This window comes from Chaetura pelagica, unplaced genomic scaffold (assembly GCF_000747805.2).
Source record: "Chaetura pelagica isolate M959 unplaced genomic scaffold, ChaPel_1.0 scaffold177, whole genome shotgun sequence".
Taxonomy (NCBI): Eukaryota; Metazoa; Chordata; class Aves; order Apodiformes; family Apodidae; genus Chaetura; species Chaetura pelagica.
The window spans coordinates 363,569-381,890 of NW_009953803.1; the positions used below are offsets into that span (position 1 = coordinate 363,569).

The window sequence follows — 18,322 nt, forward strand, 5'->3', positions numbered from 1 at the left end:
GTTCCTTGGAGGGGCTGGTCGAGCTTCTGGTTGACTTTCTGGTGGGTCTGGCAGCTTCTGTGGCAGTAGAAGGAGCCTGCCATCTCTTCTTACATGGGTTCATAAAAACAACAGGGCAAATGCATGCCTGGGGAAAAATAAACCTATATGGGTTGAAGTGTTCCGTGTCAGGGCTTCCCAGCCAACGTGTGCTGGGCTCAGAAATCCCTCCTGTTGTTTGCCCTGAGCTGAGTCACAGGGGAGAAAGAGGCCAGGCAGGATTTTTAGAGCAAAATAACCCAGCTGAAACTATTGAAGAGCAAATGGCAAAAGCTAATTTACTCTGACAATGCAACAAAAGGCTTAATTCAGGCTGCCAGTTCAGCTTAAGTGCAAAAAGTGGTTTGCAGCTCCTCAAACACCTCCAGGTTGGTGTTGGGCTGGAGGCAGTGGGTCTGTGTGAGGTGAGTGCTGCCTGCCACTCCCTGGCTGTTTTGCCATCCTGTGAGCAGCCCGGGTGTGATCCATGAGGGGCTCTGGTGTGAAGGCTCAACCCTCTTCAGGTTCCCTGTGAAAACAGAGCTGGGAAAGAACAGCTGGAGATGAAAGCAGGGAGGTGAGGCTGCCTCCCTTCCCCAGGGACTGGTTAGTGGTGGCCAGGGGGGTTTGTGGGCCCCAAGGAGCAGATGGCTGGGCTCTTGGTCTCAAACTGTCTGAAGAACCACTCCTGGCTTGTTAGTGTGTGGTTGTCCCAGTGCTATGTCCGTGAGGAGATGGAAGACAGAGAAGTCATCCAGTTCCCTGGATCTTTGGAGCAGGGTGTGATGAAGCAGAGATCCACCTCCTGAGACTGGGGCTGCACTGGGTCAATCAGGACCAACCCCAGTCGAAGCACCATCATACCCTGCACACAGCCAGGTCTGAACAACCATCAGACCTGTGCCTTCTCACTGGATAAACCCTACAGGTGGTTAGTGGAGAGTCAGCAGATGCTCTGAAGGACTGAAGAGGAAATTAGAGGGCAAGCATGTAGCTATTAAGAGGTTAAACAGACACGCTTACCTCTCCTGCCTGTGCTTTGCATCTTCTTCTATTATTGCAAAAATCAAAACCACATTTGGGCTGATGTAAATGAAATGGTAAATTCTCAAGGAACTCTTTTGTGGGCTGTGGGACTGGCCTGATATCTGACCAGAAACAGTACCTGGGCCTGTCATTAGCTCCTCAGGAAAGCAGTTATGAGTTTTAGAAGGTTCTGGCATCAGTACAAAACCAGAAGGAAAGAGCTGTGGGGTTTAACGAGCTGTGTGTTATTCTGTGCAGGGCCAGAAAGAGACAAGTCATTAGACTGATGGTCAGGAAAAAGTGATGTCCCACAGAACTCCCTGCAGGGAGCTGTGAGGGTGACTGTGCTCATCTTCTAACCCCCTAAGTAGCCAAAGGAAGAGCTGCATGGTTTCCAGGGACTGACTCTCACAGCAGGGTCTAAGGCCAAGGATTCTAAAGCAGCTCTCCTGAAAGAGAGTGTTGTGTTATTTTAAGCAAGAGACAGATCTGAAGAGGGGACTTGGGCACACACTGCCAAGGTTGACAGAAATCTCTTGATTTATAGCAGCATTGTTGTGGGATATGGCCCTCGGGGAGCTGGGCTGACCCCAGAGCCCTGGCCCTGACATCCAACCTCTGGTAGATGCCCTTGGGGTAGGCAAAACACACGTCATCTTCAGCAATAACTGTTCCCTTTATCTGCCACTTATTCCAAGAAAACAAGCTCTTTGAAAACCAAGCATTCTTTTAAGTAACCCTTTTGTTTCCCCCCCCCTAGATTAACCCTGGCAGTAAAGCAGCCATGGCAAACCTGTGCCCAGGAGATGTTATTCTGGCGATTAATGGGGAGAGCACAGAGAACATGACACACCTAGAAGCACAAAACAAGATCAAAGCATGCATGGACCAGCTGCTGCTCTCTGTGAACAGGTAGGTCCTCCCCTCATGTCTGAGGTGCCCCTTTCCTATCAGCTTTGCTTGACTGTCCTGCAGAAAGTGGTTCCTGGTGCAGCCTCATAGTCCATGTAATTTTCTGTGTTTTTAAAAACAGGGAGACAATTATTTTTAAAAACTCACTGCTGCAATAAGTGGGTGCAGTTCATTTATCTGAGCCTGGATTCTTGCTGGCACCTTGCAAAGCTTGTGCAGCCTGTGGGCTGGGTCAGATCCTTCAAGCCAATGGAGCTTTCATCGACTCAAGCAAGAGTAGCCCAGGAATCACCATCTCCTTTGAGTGATGCCTCCCACTGCATTAACACCTGTCATTTTCCTAAACATCTGTTTGATGAATGTACATTAGGAGGTCCTGCCAAATGCACTGTTTTAGAGTATTTCAAGGCAAAATGAAGGTTTGGGTTGTTTGGGGTTGTTTGTTTTTTTTTGCTTTCCTTTGGAATGAGTTCTGTAGCTCAAGGTTCCTAACACAAATCACAAATCATCCAGCCAAACCAAGTGCTCCTTACAAGGCTCACAAATCACTAATGGTATCTGTAATAGATTAAAATAAGTTTATGCAATATTCCACTTCAGATTAAAAAGGCATTTCCTGCTATCAAGAGCTATCATTTACTGTTTATGCTTCTTTTTGGAAAACATGTAGCTCCAGAAATATCTTAGAGCACCTTCTAGTGCCTGAAGGGGCTCCAGGAAAGCTGGGGAGGGACCTGGGACAAGGGCAGGAAGTGAGAGGACAAAGGGTAGTGGATTAAAACTGGAGGAGGAGAGATGTAGGTGAGACATGAGGAAGAAATTATTTGCTGTGAGGGAGGTGAGACCTGGGCCCAGGCTGCCCAGGGAAGCTGTAGCTGCCCCATCCCTGGCAGTGTTGAAGGGCAGGTTGGATGGGGCTTGGGGCAGCCTGGGAGGGGTCCCTGCACATGCAGGGGGTGGGACTGGATGAGCTTTAAGGTCCCTTCCAATCCAAACCACCCTGTGATTCTATGAAATCATTGTGTAGTGACACAGGGTTTTGGGGTGCAGCTGCTGAGCTCATTTGGCAGCAGAACAACTTTATCCAGAGCTGCAAGAAAGTTTTGCTGACAGTGGCTCCCACCTACAGTGTGGCAGCAATTTATTCTCACATACAAGGGTTTGTACTCTGAGTTTATGGGCTGAATTCCCACTTCTGCACCTCGTTTTAGCCACGGGTGTCAACTGGCCTCTGCTGGCTGAGATGGGGCCCTTGAGTCCTCTCCTCTCTTTGAGTTGAATTTGCCCAACTGCACCTTCCAGGGTGGATATTTTCAACTGTGAGAGCTCTCAGTGTGCCCAGGGGAGCAGTGGGTCCCCCATGGCAAATGGCCTGCAGCCTGGCAGTGGTGCAGGGCTCCTGGGTGAGGTGGCCTGGGCTTTGCTAGGCAAGAGCATTTCAATGGTTTTGCCAGGACTTTTTCTTCAGGAGTGCAAATTTTCAAGGCTCTCCTGTCTCACAGCCAGGCAAAAAATAAATGCTCAGGCTTTGGCAAGACAGGAACAGACTGGAGCTGGTGATGGTGAGGAGCTGCTCAGCACAGGGTGGCTCCTCTTGGGGAGGAGATCACAGTGTTAGGTCAGTTTGGTGGCTCTCCAAGAGCAAACTCACCTCGGCCTGGGGAAGCCTGTGGGACCAGCCTTGCCCTTGATAGGAAAAACTGAATGGGTTATTCTTTCTACAGTAAGGACAGCAGCTCCAGTCGTGCTTTATTAGCTCTATTTTTGGTTTGGCCCAAAGCAAGTGCTCAGTGACATGGCTCTTGGATCTCCCTCCTGTTTCCTGAGAGACCTGTTGGATCCAGATGCCCCTGCCCAGCCGTTAGTCATCACTGGAAGCAGGTCTGACGTTCCCTCCTCGGTGGGAGTGAATCCCTGCTCGAGGACCTGCCTCCCAGGAGCAGAGTGACCTTGTGCTGGTGAGGGAAGCACATCCCAGGGCAGGGATGAGGGGTTTTGTTTGCAAATCAACACAAGGAGATTTATTTATTTTTTTTAAATAAGTGTCTTAGCCTGAAATACATTTGAAATAACGACCTCGTTTGCTTTGGAGATGTTAATTTGGAGATGTTCATGGACATGTTCAACCTAAGGATGCCCCTTCCAGGCAGGCATGTGTGCCGAGGGAGGGCAGGAGCTGGGCAGGGAGCCCAGCAGTGAAGGGCTTCCAGCCCCCTGGTGCCCTCTGGGCTGCTTCCATCCTGTGCCCTTTCTCCATGAACCCCTGACATTCTGTGTGACCCAGATATGGAACAAGACTCGCTTTGTTTTCAAGCTGTGGTCAGTAAATGTCCTTAGACTAGAAAGTTCAGTAGGAAAGTTGGAATGGGGGGAAGATGTGTGGGAGAAAGCAAGAAGAGGGAATTACTGTGTGGTCTGATAGGATGTCCTGAGACTGATGTGGCCTGTCTGGTTTTTGGGGGGGTTGGGGATGCAGAGAGCCCATGAATCTGATGGAAGGAGCTGCTGATCATCCTGTTTTATGGAATTTGCTTCATTAAGACCTTTTAGTTGCCCAGGTGGGGAAATGAGCCAGGAAGATCCTGTGTTTGTGGGTGGAATAAACCATTAGCACGTCAAGCTTCCCTGGGCAGTGCAGGCAACATCCCTGTCCTGTGCTTGGGAGGGATCTATGGAAGTCAGTGGGGTTTCTGTTGGGATGCAAACCTTGGCCATAGTGAGGCGTGACCGTGTGGCTGGACTGTAAATAGATCAGTGCATCCCTCCTTAGCACAGCCTGTCATCAGGGCTGTCATGCTGGACTCACTGGTTTTTCTCCTGAATGGAGAAAAATTCTGCTGCCCTGCAGAATCTCTGCACGTTGTCAGCCTGGAAGGAAAAAAAAACAGAGTTCTAGGTCGAATGTGAACATGTTATTTCCAAATACCTTAATGGAGAGCAGCACCTGGAGCCCTGCTGGCTGGAGGAGCGTGCCAGCTGTTGGGAAGCACATCTGCCCTGGCTGTACTGACTCCAGAGGGAGCTGGGGGGGCAGTGTCACTGGGACCCCTGGAGCAGTGAAGTTTTGAGGCAGCAGGGAAGGTTCATGGTGCAAGAAAGGAACCTCATCACTTCCTAGCTTGTCTGGCAGGGCTGGGACAGCTCCTGGGAGTTGAAGGAGCTTTTGTTTCCTCTCCAAGTTTCCCTCCCTGGTTACAAACTCAACGCCAGGTTATCAGTGAGCAGGGTAGTGTCTGGCACGGGGATTTCAAAGCTGCTGAGTGTTCATATGAGCAAGTAATTGAGCATTAAAATCAGTCTTATTTATCATGATTGACCCTCTCTTGTCCTGGGAGGCCAGCAGCACCCAGGCCAGTGCACACAATGACTCCATGGTCCAGAGGCATCAGCTCAGCAGTGCAGCTGGCCCTGTGCTTGCTTACCTATTCCTGGGTGTTTCCTTATCTCTTCTAAAGACTTCCTGGAATGTTAACATCTCGTGGCTCTCCTGCCTGTGAGAGAGGGCTTGTTCCTTCAGATCAGGTCATGGCTCAAATAAAAGGAGCCACAAAATTGGGTTGGAGCTAAATTGTCCCATCAGGCAGCTTGTTCCAGCATCCTCTTCCCAGCTGTTGCATCCCAAGAATCCCAAGCAGAGATGGCACAGGGACCCTTACTGGTATCTGCAAGGGAGGGTAAGGGCAGGTTATGGGGCAGCTTTTGGAGAGGATCCTGAGTGTTAAGCAGCCCTGTGAATTGTTGCTCACAGAAACATGGGGTGGAGATCTTGGTGTTTAGTCACAAAATTATGCATTTGACTGGCAGCCAAGGATTTCAGAGATGGAAATGTGTGGATGAGGATGATCACATGGCAAAACTTGTTCTTTTTCCTTTTTCTCACTGCAAAGTTGTCTCCAATTTACACGAGTGAGGAAATTCCTTACCAAGCAAGAACTGTGCTTCTGGCTTCTCCACTCCATGTTCCTGTGATGTGCAGGGGGGATTTTATGTGTGTTGGGAGACTTTTTTGAAGCAAAAAAAAATTCTTGATGCTGTTCTTCCCAGTCCAATCCAGTTGCAGCCCTTTCTTTGGAAAATAACAGTGGGGTTGTTGGTGTGTGGCGCCAGACTGGCAGCATCTGCCTTGGACCCAAGCACAGCCAAGGACCCTGAGGTGGTTGTGTTGGGTTTGTTTCCTGACTGGTGGCAAAGGATAAGTCTTCAAAGGTTCAGGTTTGGTTCCTTCTGCCTGCAATAAATCCTGGCAGCAGTTTCTTCCCTTTCAGTGTGGTGTGTGTGCTGCAGGAGGGGCACTCAGGAGTGGTAACTCTTCTTTTTAAACAGCAGCTCAGGGGGCCTGGGAAGTGGTTTTGCCCTGTGCATCCCTGGCAGAGCAAGGATAAGGGGCTGAGCAGGGAGCTGGCATGCAGAGCTGGGGACAACCCGGGTTCCTCTAGGGGCATCAGCTGCAGTTCTTCTGGTTAGGTTTGTTCTCCTTTGTGTGAGATGGAGCAGTTGAGCCCAGGGGCAGGAGCAGCTGAGCCCAAGGACAGGACTGCAGTGAGGCTTTAACCACCATCCAGGGGGGTAGATAATGAGCCCTGCTTCCCTGCAGGCACATAGGGTGCAGAGAACCAGCACAGACCCAATCACCACCCCAGTTCTGCTGAGTCGCTCGGAGAATCCGAGTATGAAGATTTTCTGTTTGTTCCTGCTCTCTGCCTAGAGATGGACTTTCCCTGGAAATTTCGATGGGAAAACATCCAATAATGAGTCTGCTGAGCATGTAGCCCTGGAAGTCCCTGGATCCTCACGTAGGGGATGTTCTCCCTCGTGCCCCCCAGGTCTCTCCCAGCCCCTGGAGGCGTTGCTGGGGTCTGGAGGGTGGGTGGGCAGGCTGCTGGAAGGTGGGTGGGCAGGCTGGCAGTGTGGGATGTTCTCAGGTTTCCAGGAAAAGTACAACTGAAAGAAGTGAATCACAGCTTCCCCTCTGGAGCTCCTTGAGGACTAAGAGAGAGGAAAACCAGCAGCTTTCCAGAGCCTGGATACACAGAGATGGCTTCAGCTGAGAGGGATGAAGGGAGGAGAAATCCTGCAGCTTCTCCTTGGCGTGCCCTGGATGTGCCAGGTCCATCAGGCTGCTTGGCTCCTCTGCCCATTCACCAGCCTGGGCACAGCCTTGCCCACCTTGGCTCTCTTGGTGAGGTTTGACAGCCCTGGGGAAGAACCAGCACCACCTGTAGCTGCTTCTAGACTCCATGCAGCTCCTGGAAGGCTAATGGCCATACCAGTGCTGAACACCAGCCATGGCCATGGTGATGTCCCATCACAAGAGGTGAATAGTGTCCAGGAGATGGGCAGGATCCTGGAGCCACCACCTCCAAGAAGGAACTGTACAGGTTGGGGTGCAGTACAGCAGCAGGGCTGGTTCTGGAGCCTGGTGCAGCTTGTCACCCCTCCCACCTGCCCAGCAGCAGACATCAGTGCCCTGGGTCTGCTCTAGCACTTTCCCAAGTGCTAAATGTTAGTTTATGAGGGGGTGGAGAAATTAAAAATTCAATAAGACCCAGGAATTCCTTCAACTTAAAGGCAGCTCTACAAATGTACAGAGCAAGACTTGCAGATTGTTGCCAGGTGAAAAAACATTTTGGTAAAATACGTGAGCATGTGCAAGTAATCTTCTGAGAATGATGGTGAGACTTTTAGAAAACAAATAGTGGGATAAGAGGTGTCTGCAACTTCATTTGTTTAGTTGTTAATGGGTCTGTTTCCCACGAAGGCCCATGTTGGAGGCCTAGCCCTAACCTGGGTCTAGTTATTTGGCTTAGGATTGTCCCAGCAGCTGGTGAAACAGAGGGGAGTGTTGCTAGCGCAGGGTAATGATTTCCACGTAGCTTCAGCCCCTCTGACACATCTGAAAACACTTTCCTGTCCTGGGGCTGTAAATGAAATGACTCGGAACATTTGAGTCTGATCTCTCACCCCTCACTCTAGAGGAGTGTGGTGGGTTTTTGCTGTTTCCTAAAGACAAAGCTCTGCCTGTTGGTGGTGTGAAGGGTGGCTGTGCTGATCCCCCTGCACTGGTGCTGCTGGGAGTGTGGGTGCCTTGCTCTTTGGTGGGGCTGGTGTTTCTCCCAGTCTCCTCTGCCTGTAGAGGTGTCAAATGGCACCTACATTGTGCTGGGTCAGTGTAGTTTCAGAGTTGTTCAAGTGGAAGCTGTGGCTGGGCTGAGCCTGGCTTTGCTCAGGCCAGTGCTGGGAGCTCTGTGAAGCCACTTTGCTTGGACCAAAAACCTTTTGGTCGCTCTGAAGAGCTGATGGTGAAGCCTTGAGTTTAATCATTAAAAGTACTGACTGTGAAGGGGCTGTCCAAGCCAAAGTCTGGCTGTGTCTTTCATGAAGTGTAAAGACACTATTGATTTTTGGAAAACTCAAGTTTAGCTGTTTTCTGGTCCAGCCAGTGTGAGCTTTGCTGGTCAGAGTTGGTGGGGAACTGGGACAATCCAACTGGGAAGTGCTGTCAGGAGTGGGGACCACATGCTGCAGCTTCATGAAGAGTAGATTTACTGATATCATGGAATGGTTTGGGTTGGAAGGGACCTTAAAGCTCCTCCAGATCCAACCCCATGCATGGGCAGGGACACCTCCCACCAGCCCAGGCTGCTCCAAGCCCCATCCAACCTGCCCTTCAACACTGCCAGGGATGGGGCAGCCACAGCTTCCCTGGGCAACCTGTTCCAGTGGCTTCTGCAATTGGAATCACTTTCTGGATCTCAGTTCTTATTAACTGGCAAATCGAAGTCTATGGGGATATTTTCAGCTGTGTTTGGCACATGGGCTCCAGAGCAGAGTGAGGGGGAGTTCCATAACAGCCCCTTCTCAGCAAGTGCTCAGCAGGATGATCACAGGTCAGGGAGAAAGCACGGAAATGATAAGGGTGATCACTGCCAATGTAATTAGGCATTTTCATTGTTCTGGGCCTCCGGATGAAATTATTCATGTGGAAGTAATATACACAGTGCTGGATCATGGCAAAAAGCAAGTTGGGGTTGCTAGGAATGCTGCTGTTCCTGGGAACACTGGCTTTCTTTACCCCACTGTAAAACAGTTGGAAAGACCAACTTAAAAAAGGGTCCCAGCCTAAAAACTGAAGTTATTATGGTGAAGATGATTAATTGGAACAAGGCATCAAGGGAGAGCAGGTTCTGCCCTGTTGAAAAGCTGGTGGTAGTACTGAGTAGTGGTTTGGGACAAAAACAGCTTAAATCCTCAGGGGATGGATCCAAAGTGTGTAAAAGCCAGTGGGGGTCTTTGCTTTGGTGGGTTTCAGGTCAGCCCCCCCATTTGGAAAGGCAGGATTGTGTGCTGGCCAGTTGAGATGCAAAATACTAAAGGTAAAAATCCACCTGAAGGATTCCTGGGTTAAAACCTTTTTTGAAGCCTCCTCATTTTTGAAGCTTGGACTCTGCAGATCATTAAACCCCAGCTGAGTGTGGCAGGGGCCAGAGTCTGAGGAAGGATGTGTGGCTGCAGAGAGGGGCAGGAATTCCCACTGGCATCACGAGGTGTGTGTGCAGATTGTGAGGACAGAAAGGGTAGTTTGCCTTTGAAAATTTTATCTTGCACTTCAAGCAGTTCCCATCTCCTAGCTCAACTTCTTAGCATCCAGGAAAGCTCATGTGTCTGTGCCTTCTGGAGTAAGCATCCCAGGAAAGACAGTTATTTATATATATAAATATATATGGCTAATATATATATACACATATATATATGGCTAATACATGATCAGATTTCAGGATTCAGGACCAAAATAAAGAGGCAAAGCTAGGAATATACAAAACAAGAACCACCACAAGCCTGTCTACCCATTTTGTGAACTGAAATAAGTTTGTATCTTAAACCTGACACTGAGTTGGAGCCTGTAGTTCAAGGATGGTTTTGAGCTTCGTGGTTTCAATAGTGTGGAACTGGCATACTCTCGATTTACCACTGTATTATTTCTGAGGATAATTTTAGACAAACACATGTATATATTCATTCCCTGGCAGGCCTGTGTGCTCTCTATCTGTTTGGGGGTTGGGGCTTTTCTATGTTTTTCTTTTTGGAAAGAAGTCTGAGGGTTTAGTTGCTTGGGTTTTTTTCTGGTTTGTTGTGGTTTTCTTAAAAGCAGTTAAAGTTGAGTTTATTAAATGTCCCCTTGCAGAGCTGAAGGGAAGACCTGGTCACCTCCTGTTCTGGAAGATGGCAAAGCTCAAGCCTACAGGATCAGCGTTGAGCCAGAGGCACAGGTAGGGCAGCAGCCCTGCACCCACCCTGGGGCAGTGGGGAGAGTGGCTGGGGAACAGCAGCACCCACAAACCTGCCCTGGTATCACACACAAGCAGCTCACAGATCTGCTCATCTTTCTGCACTGCCAGGGCAGGGTGATGTGTGTGCTTGGGCTTCGAGTTCTGGAAGTGTTTGCTTCATTCATCAATTGCACCAATCTTTTTTGACAGATATTTTTTCTTAATAGACTTTTATGTGCCCCAAACCCTATGAATAATATTAAATAAAGACCAAATGTGCAGCAGTTCCTCTGCCAGAGACAACATTTCTGAGGTTTAATGCAGATTGGATTTGAATCTGACTATTAATATATATTTTACACATGGATCTTTTTAAAAATTAGACAGTTACATAGAGTATAATGAGGGGGTAGGGATGGGTTTTTCCTCAATCTAGACCTACACTGAAAATGTCTAAATCTGTGGAGTTCTCAGTGGGAAAAGCAGACGTGTTTGTGGCACGGGACTGAGAGGTGTGGGAAAAAGAAAAATCAGGTAAAGGCAGCAAATTTCTGCTTGTGCTCTTCTTCAGTGGTTGGATCCCCACTTCCTCTTGCTTAATGGCTTTTTGGGCTCCCCAGAGAGGAGGTGAAAGAGGTACCAGTGGAGTGTTCCTGCTGTGGGCTTACCCAAGATGTGCTGGTTGATTCTTCACCCTCCCTGAACTGACTGTCCCCTGGGCTTGGGACATGTGCCAGCAGCTGTCCTAACCCCTGTCTTATCCCAGATGTCCTCTGGCTTGAATGATACCAGTGATGGCATCAGCAGGCATCTCATCCCCTGGGAGATGGCAGGGCCTGGGGCTGTCCCAGGCTGGATTCCTCCAGCCCCTGGAGCAAAGGTGCTCACTTGGTTGTTTGAAAGAAACGACTCATTGTGAAGTAAAGCTTGGCTCAAAGTCATTGCCCTGAGCTTTTCATTCCCACCCTGACCTCAGAAAGAGCCACCCCAGAAAAATGTCAATCTAGTACCCTGACCACACTGGCTCCTAATGAAAAAAATGAAGACAATTTTATGTGGGGGTTGTGGTGTGAGTCTGAGCCTCCCGTGTCCCCGTTCTGGGCAGCAGGGAGAGCAATGGTGTCCCACAGCAGAGCAGGGAGGAGGGTAACTTGTCCCTCAGCACCGATTGTAACAGACTTAAAATTGTCTTAAATATTCTCATATTTATGTTTTGGTCTCAGTAGATCAACGTTACTCCTTTTAATTAAGGATAAAAGACTCCTCATTAGATTAATTGGCTCTGAGTGTTTCTTTAAGTTCTCAGCGGGCTGGTGTTACGCAAGGAACTTCCATCACTGTCTTGGCAAAAGCAAATGGCCTGGGCCACAGTTAATTCTGTGAAGCCAGGGCTTGAAACCTCCTCACTGGAGAGGTGGGATTTCCTTTCCCAAGGTGACCAACCTTCCTTCCTGCCTGGGTGGGGCTGGGAGGGCAGGATGGGCCACGGCTGCTCCTGGAAATCCTCTTGCTGAGACCCCCGTCCCACAGCCCTGCGTGGGCATCGGCTGGTGCTGCTGGGGCAGGAGGGCCAGGAAAGCAGCTGCCTCCTTTTGGGGAAAACAAAGGATGAGATAATTCCCTGGCACGAGACCGTGTTCCTGCCCCACGGGAGCTCCCAGCGTGTTGGTTTGGGACTGATTTAAGAGCAAAAACACGCGGAGTCCTGACGGCCGCTGTCGTCAGCCTCGGGCAGCATTTCACACCCAGGTATCAGGGGTTTCTGCACCACCAGAACCTGCTGATCTGATTTACTGGGTGAGAAGATTACACACGAGTTGGTGTGTGCTTGGGTTTATTATTTTTTTCCTGTGGTACAGTATTATGACTCACTTGAAAGCCAAGGAATTTTCTCGGTACCGCTGCAACATGTTGAGCTGTAACCTTTTCTATGAAATTCTCTACATATCTCCTATAAAAATCAGCATCTTTATTAAGTGAGCTTCAAGAATCCTGGTAAATGAAAGAGGAAAAAAAAAAATCTTAGGATAAAAGGGGGAAAAGAATTGGAGTGAAAACTTCCACATGGTGTTTTCTTCTGTCCAGTTAACTTGAATAGTTTGTCCTCATGGAAGGTAAATAGGAGCTGAACTGAAATAGTAACAGTGTGGGTTGATTTAGGACAAAATTGAAAGTGCTGTTGGATAAAGAGCTAATGAAGATACATACTGGGTTGTTTTACTAGATAACATCAGTTTCAGTGATGTCTTTGTTAACACAGGTAAGGAACCTGCCTGCTTCTGTACTCAGTGAGGGTTGTTTGGCAGCACACGAGTAGTTCAGCGTCTTTGTTCTCCATCGGGGAAAACAACTTCTCCCATTTCATTTCTCCTTGCTGCTCACTTAATGTGAACAAATTGCTCTTTGCAGTCACTTTTGTGATCTGCTGGGATACTTGTCATGGTCTTGGGGTTTTTTTCCCTCTAGTGAACATTGTTTTCTAGCAGGGGGGTGTTGATCCCACAGGGAGCAGCCTGTGCCTGGCAGGAACATCAGCAGGATTCCTGCACTGAGGAGCAGTCCCCTGCAATGCACCTGGCTGCTCCAGGTTTGGAAATGGGACCATTAACACTGGAAAGTGGAGAGAAAATCCATTGTAGGGTTTGGACTGTCATTGAGTTTAGCTAAGGCTGGGTAGTCACCTGGCAGGAGGGCACTGGTGCTGCTGGAGCATGGAGGAGTTTTGAGGCTCTTCTCCCTTTGTTGTACAATGTATTGCAAAAATACCTGGAGGTTGCACCAGAATTTATTTTCTATTCATGATCATTAAGTTGTTCTGGATGGATGAAAGTGAAACACTACTTACAGGATGCACAGAAATTCTTTTACTCTTAGGACTTCTTCACCAAGTCTAATTTGTTCTAAAATGACTTAGTTCAGTTTGTGTGTGAAGCTGAGCTTGAGGTTGTGGTGAGAGCTGGAGATACTCGTGCTTTACTCAGAGTTGACTGTGTTCCTGCAATCCAGCAGTTCCCCCATCTCCAAATGTGTGTGCCCTGCCTGTGCAGAAGGGCTTTTTCTGCAGAATTTGCCCGAGGGGGGTTGGAAAAGGTCTGGAAAAGGTCTGTCCTGTGCCCCCCTGGTGCAGCAGAGCCCTTGGCCCCGGAGTCTGTACCCAAGTGTTCATGAACCAGCTCACTTGTACAAAGCCCTCCTCTGTCCTCCTGTTACACACCCCCTGCACTGCTGATATTAAAAACATGCCCTTTGCACTGAAGCAGGCAGGATAAATGGAAACACATTTTAATCATTCTTGTGAGTCCCAGGTAACTTTTTTCCATGGCTGTGGATTTTGAAGAGCCTGCTGGGGAGCCAGGGAGCTTAAGAGATCAGGTTGTGGCCTTGCAGCCCAAGTCCCTTTTGAGCTCTTGAAGTTGCATGAGGGCTGTGGCTTCTCCCAGGGATCAAAGCTGTTTGCTGGGAGCCACTGGCCCTCAGCTCCTTGCCACTGGCCCTCAGCCCCTCATTGGTGGCCACACCGAGGTGGAAAAGTGTTTTCTCTTTCAACAAGGGTCTGTGTAGCTTAATTCTTTGTGATTGTGAGAGGTTGTCCTTGGGTTCAAAGTGTTCTGCACTATATATTGTGCAGCACATGTGATGTGGGAATATAGAGCTGGAATATTTTTTGTAGCTTTCCCTAAACCAGTTTATTTTCGTAACATCTCATTTTACATCACAGAGCTGCTTCTCATGCGAGCCCTCCTTCTGTCTCTTCCTCCTGGAGGTTAAGAAATTCCTAACCATTGTTTACAAAAGGGTTCAGGAACTTTCCTCTCCAGGCAAATACATTTGGGGTGACTCTTGTCACGGGTGCTATAACCCAGTCAGAAATGACCCATAGTTTAAAGGTAGTAGATGATGATCAGCAGGTACCTCTCCAGGACTGTCTCTCCTGGCACAGTGACCCACAGCCTGGCACTGCCACCAGTGACTCTGCAGTGCCCAAGGCAAGGGCAGTGGATGCTTTCTGTCAAGTCCCAACTCTTGGAGTCCAGGATGGGTTTGGGGCTCGGAGGGGTAATTTTGGAGGTGTGTTCAGCTCTGTGCTGCTGGGTCTGCTCACAGGGAAGGTTTCTCAGATGTGCCAGAACTGTTGTTGCTCAAAGCACATGGTTGTAGGTTGTAGGAGCCAATGTTGGCTTCTCAAACTGGTGATCTTCAGTTAATCTCTGATAGTCTGGAAAATTAGCTGAATTATGTTGTTTGTACTTCTGGCCTTTAAAGGTCTAATTGAAAACAGTGAAGTGGATAAACTTTAATTGCTTTGGATCAGAACACAAAGTCTGATGTTCTCTAAAACTGTGTCTAAAGCCTGTGGCCTCTGGAGCTCGGGATGTGGAGCTGAAACAGGCTGGAAGGACAAAGAGGGCATTCTGCAAAATATGTAAAATAATAAAATCTTTGATAGAAGTATTCACTTTTTGAGTCTTCTGTCCTATTTCAGTCTTGGGGGACTAAAGTGCCCCAATTCAGCTGTTCTAGCAGGGTTGGAACAGGCAAAGCCAATCATTGAATCCGTTACCTCCTGTGTGCTCCAGCTCTGCTGGGCAAAGGCACCAACTCTATTTGTGTTTCTGCTGAAATCTTCAGCTTGATTCTTTTCATGCTCCCTACATGTTTCCTGAAATTGGATACAATATGTCCTGTGAAAAGCATTTGAGCTCCATTCCTTTGCTGGTCGTGCTCCCTGCTCCTCTGGCCGTGTCTGAGCATCGCGCTGTAGCTAAATGAAATACCTTCAGCTGATGGGAGGGAAAGGAGATCTGGTAAAAAGCAGTGGGGAGCAGAGGGATTTGCTAGAAATTGAATAAGTGCTTGTAGAAGGAAGAAGGAAAAAAAGCTCTCCATGTTTCTGGCTCAGTGAGGAATTCTGAGGATTAAATCCAAGTAACCTGTCATTCAACATCTCTCCCTTGAATACAAAAGGCACAGGCTGTGCTCATGTGGTGCTGACGGGTGCAGCAGAAGGAGGAGATGGTTTGAGAAGGGCTGGGCAAGGCAGGTGCTTGCTACAAGTCACCTATTTTTTGTTTGTATGGCTCATTCTCCTCCAAATAATCCCTTTTCCTCTGCTCATTCCTTCCCCCTGTGGGAAGGGACAGGCTGGGGGTCTCCAGGGAGTGATGAGCGGAGAGGGTTGGTCTGGGTGGGCACTGCCCAAAGGTGCTCACTGCTCATCATGCTGCATTGGCACCACCCCAAGACCCACCTGCTCCTGGGTGTTGGGATTCCACCCATCCAAGCAGCTCCTTCTCAGCTCTGCCTCATGTCCCCATGCTGGGGTGGCTCATGCATCGTGTTTGCCTGGGCTGGAGGAGCTCCCGGTGCTGTGTGGCAGGAGGTTGGTTATACTTCAGAACTGATGGTCCTGGGAGGCAGGCGTGAGAAAACACATTGTGAGTCTCTGTTTCATAAGCTAAAAGCATTCTCCTTGGTGAAGCTTCCCAGGCCAGCTTTGAGGAAGGGTTTGCAAACCCTCTGAATTTAAGAGAGGCCGTAAAAAGCAGGAGGAGCAGCCAGCAGAGGAAAGCAAATGAGGTCCCGAAGGGGGGAAGTTTGTTCTGATCTTGAATTTGAGAACTGCAAAGAAATCCATCTGGTTCTAGGTTTCCGAGAACAACTGCATGAGTGTGTTGCACAACATGAAGCCTGGCAGAGGTCTCACAGCCCTTGAGATGAGAAAAAGCAGACTGAGCTCCATTCTGGGAGCAGCTTTTTGTGCAACAGGGATATCGGGTTCCAGAGAAGCTGAGAGCAGCAGGGGAGGCAAAGGCTGGTGTTCTCTGGAGGGGTAAATGCTTTGTGTGTTTCCCACAAAGCCATTAGCTGCCCCCAGCATGAAGCACAGCTCTCCAGAGCCTGCAGAGAGCTTGGTGGAAAAGGCTGAGGGACCTCCATTGCCTCATCTCCATGGTCTTGTAGGTGTTAGGGTAGCAGGAGTGCCCTGATGTTTATCAAGAGGAGTCTGCTGATCCCTACGGATGCTGCTGGGTCATCTGTGGCTTTATAACCTGAGCAGACATCAGGGTGAGCTGCCACCAGCAGCAGCATCCTCCTCCTGCCGGGACGAGGGGCCGGTGGCAATCAGGGATGCTCAGAAGCTCAGCAGTGCAGGGAGAGCTCTGCAATGCCATGTCTCCATCATCAGGCTTTCATGCCTTTTGCAGAGTGCCCAAGCAATAAGCTTCAGTTTTAGAGCAACGTTTGCTCTCGATGTACAAATTGCTGAGTTTAACAAGGAGCAACAGCCGAGGCTTTGCAAGCTGCCTTGGATTAAAGTGAGTCCATGGAGGTTATGGTCTCCAGGCCCTTGGATGGAGGAGGTTTTCATTCCAGAAACAGCCCCAACGAAGGGTTTGGTGTGGAGGAGCCCCTGGGGCCAGAGAAGAGGACCCATCCCTGTCTCCTGCAGGCAGAGGCCCCGGCGCCGCTTCCCTCAGACCGGCTGTGCATCTGAGCCCCCGTGCACAGATAATTAACACTAAAGGCTTTTAAAAAAGCAGAACCCTGTGGCTCACAGTGGCCAGCCAGCACAGACCATTGCTTTTTACCCCGGAATGTTTATGGTCCTTCTTTTCCTCTCTGTGTCACAGTTGAAAGTTCTTTATTTCCCTTGAAATAATAAAGTAAATCTGGGAGTTGGAACCCGTAGCCTGGTTGTATTTTCAATTTATTTATTTACTGAAGAGCACGAACTGGGGAGCAGTTAAAATTATATTATTCCTGGCAGCAAAATTCCTTTTTTAATAGATAATTTGAAGTTGTGATGCTGGCAGCAGCTTTCCCCACATGTGTGTGCAGGCACAGTGTGGAAGGAGCAGAGCCCGGAGGGCTCGGGGTGGCTGCTGAGGTGGTGGAAGTGCTGGGAGCTTGTCTGAGTCTGCAGGCTTTGTAGCTGGTGGCAGAAAAACCCCATCCTAGGCAGCTTCCTGCAGCTCATCCTCCAGGCCTGTTCTTATCAATGGGACTTTTGCCTCGGGAAGAACTGGAGGATTGGACTTTCTAGCAGGATCTGGTTTTTATTCCTTGTAGCTGTTGGTTTTTACAAGGCTTGGGAGCACCGGTGTTTCCTGACATGCTCCAGTGATCAACATTTGCTTCCAATTAGTATTTATTGGATTATTTCAGTCAAAAGCAAGCTTTGTATTACAGCCCTGCAACATGCACTTGGTTATTTGTTCACAGGACAGTGTTTTCCTCTTCTGCTTGGTTTTGCATCAGATTCAGTCTACTGAGAAGCTGTTGCAAGGCAGGATTGCTGAGGGTCTCTCCTGAAACAGAATAAACCAGATTAAAACAGATTAAACCACATTAAACAGATTAAACCAGATTAAACATATTACCACCTTTTACACAAGCATCTGTTTCTCCCATTGGTGTTTCTGACTCATGTAGCTGGAAATAGCAGCAGCCTTAGGCTGTGTTCAGCTTTCTGCTGCTTTTCCCAATAGCTGGAATGAGCCTTTCCCTGGGGAAGGGGCTGCTGGTCACTCCCCAGGCTGAGTTTGGGTGGGTAAAGCCTGGCTCTGGCAGCCTGGGTTGGATTTATGGATGTGTGCAGGGCAGAATAACAAAGCCTTGGAAAAACATGTAGGTAATGTTTTATGTAGGTAAAATAATATGGAAAACTTGTGTTTTAATGGCATCTGAGTTCCTGACTTGAGGTCATACAGCACAAAGATTTCCATAGTTTGCCTTGGGAATTAACAAGCCAATGAAAATATGAAGGCCAAGCTAAACCCTTGGCCAAGGTGTTTCTCACACTGTTAATTTCTGATCTTATTTTGGGAGCAAACCTCCCCAAATGAACACAGATCTTTGTGGCCAGGGGTAGTTACAAGTGAATGAAAATACCCAGATTGGTCCCTTGGCTGCAGGTCATGCCCAACCTGTATGGGTGGCTGCAGAGATGGAGCTTTATGGTGTTTTGGTGTTTGGTAAGTGAGGAGTGCTTGTCCCCAAGCCAGGAGAGCACTCCATGCTCTGGGAGTGATGCAAGGCACAGGGAGAAGCAGATTCCCAGCCCTGATTTTTGTGGTAATAGCAAATACACTTCAGCA

At 48.8% G+C, this 18,322-nt stretch overlaps 1 protein-coding gene across 1 annotated transcript in view; it reads left to right on the plus strand.

Annotated features, from left to right (window-relative positions):
• Window positions 1-1,810: 1,810 nt before the first annotated feature.
• The window catches only part of PDLIM4 (PDZ and LIM domain 4), a 23,698-nt gene continuing 7,186 nt past the window's right edge, over window positions 1,811-18,322 (plus strand). The window contains exons 1-2 of the mRNA XM_010001216.1: window positions 1,811-1,956; window positions 10,139-10,223. Coding sequence (XP_009999518.1) covers window positions 1,829-1,956; window positions 10,139-10,223 — 213 coding nt within the window. The 5' untranslated portion in view covers window positions 1,811-1,828. The remainder of the gene's footprint in view (window positions 1,957-10,138; window positions 10,224-18,322) is intronic.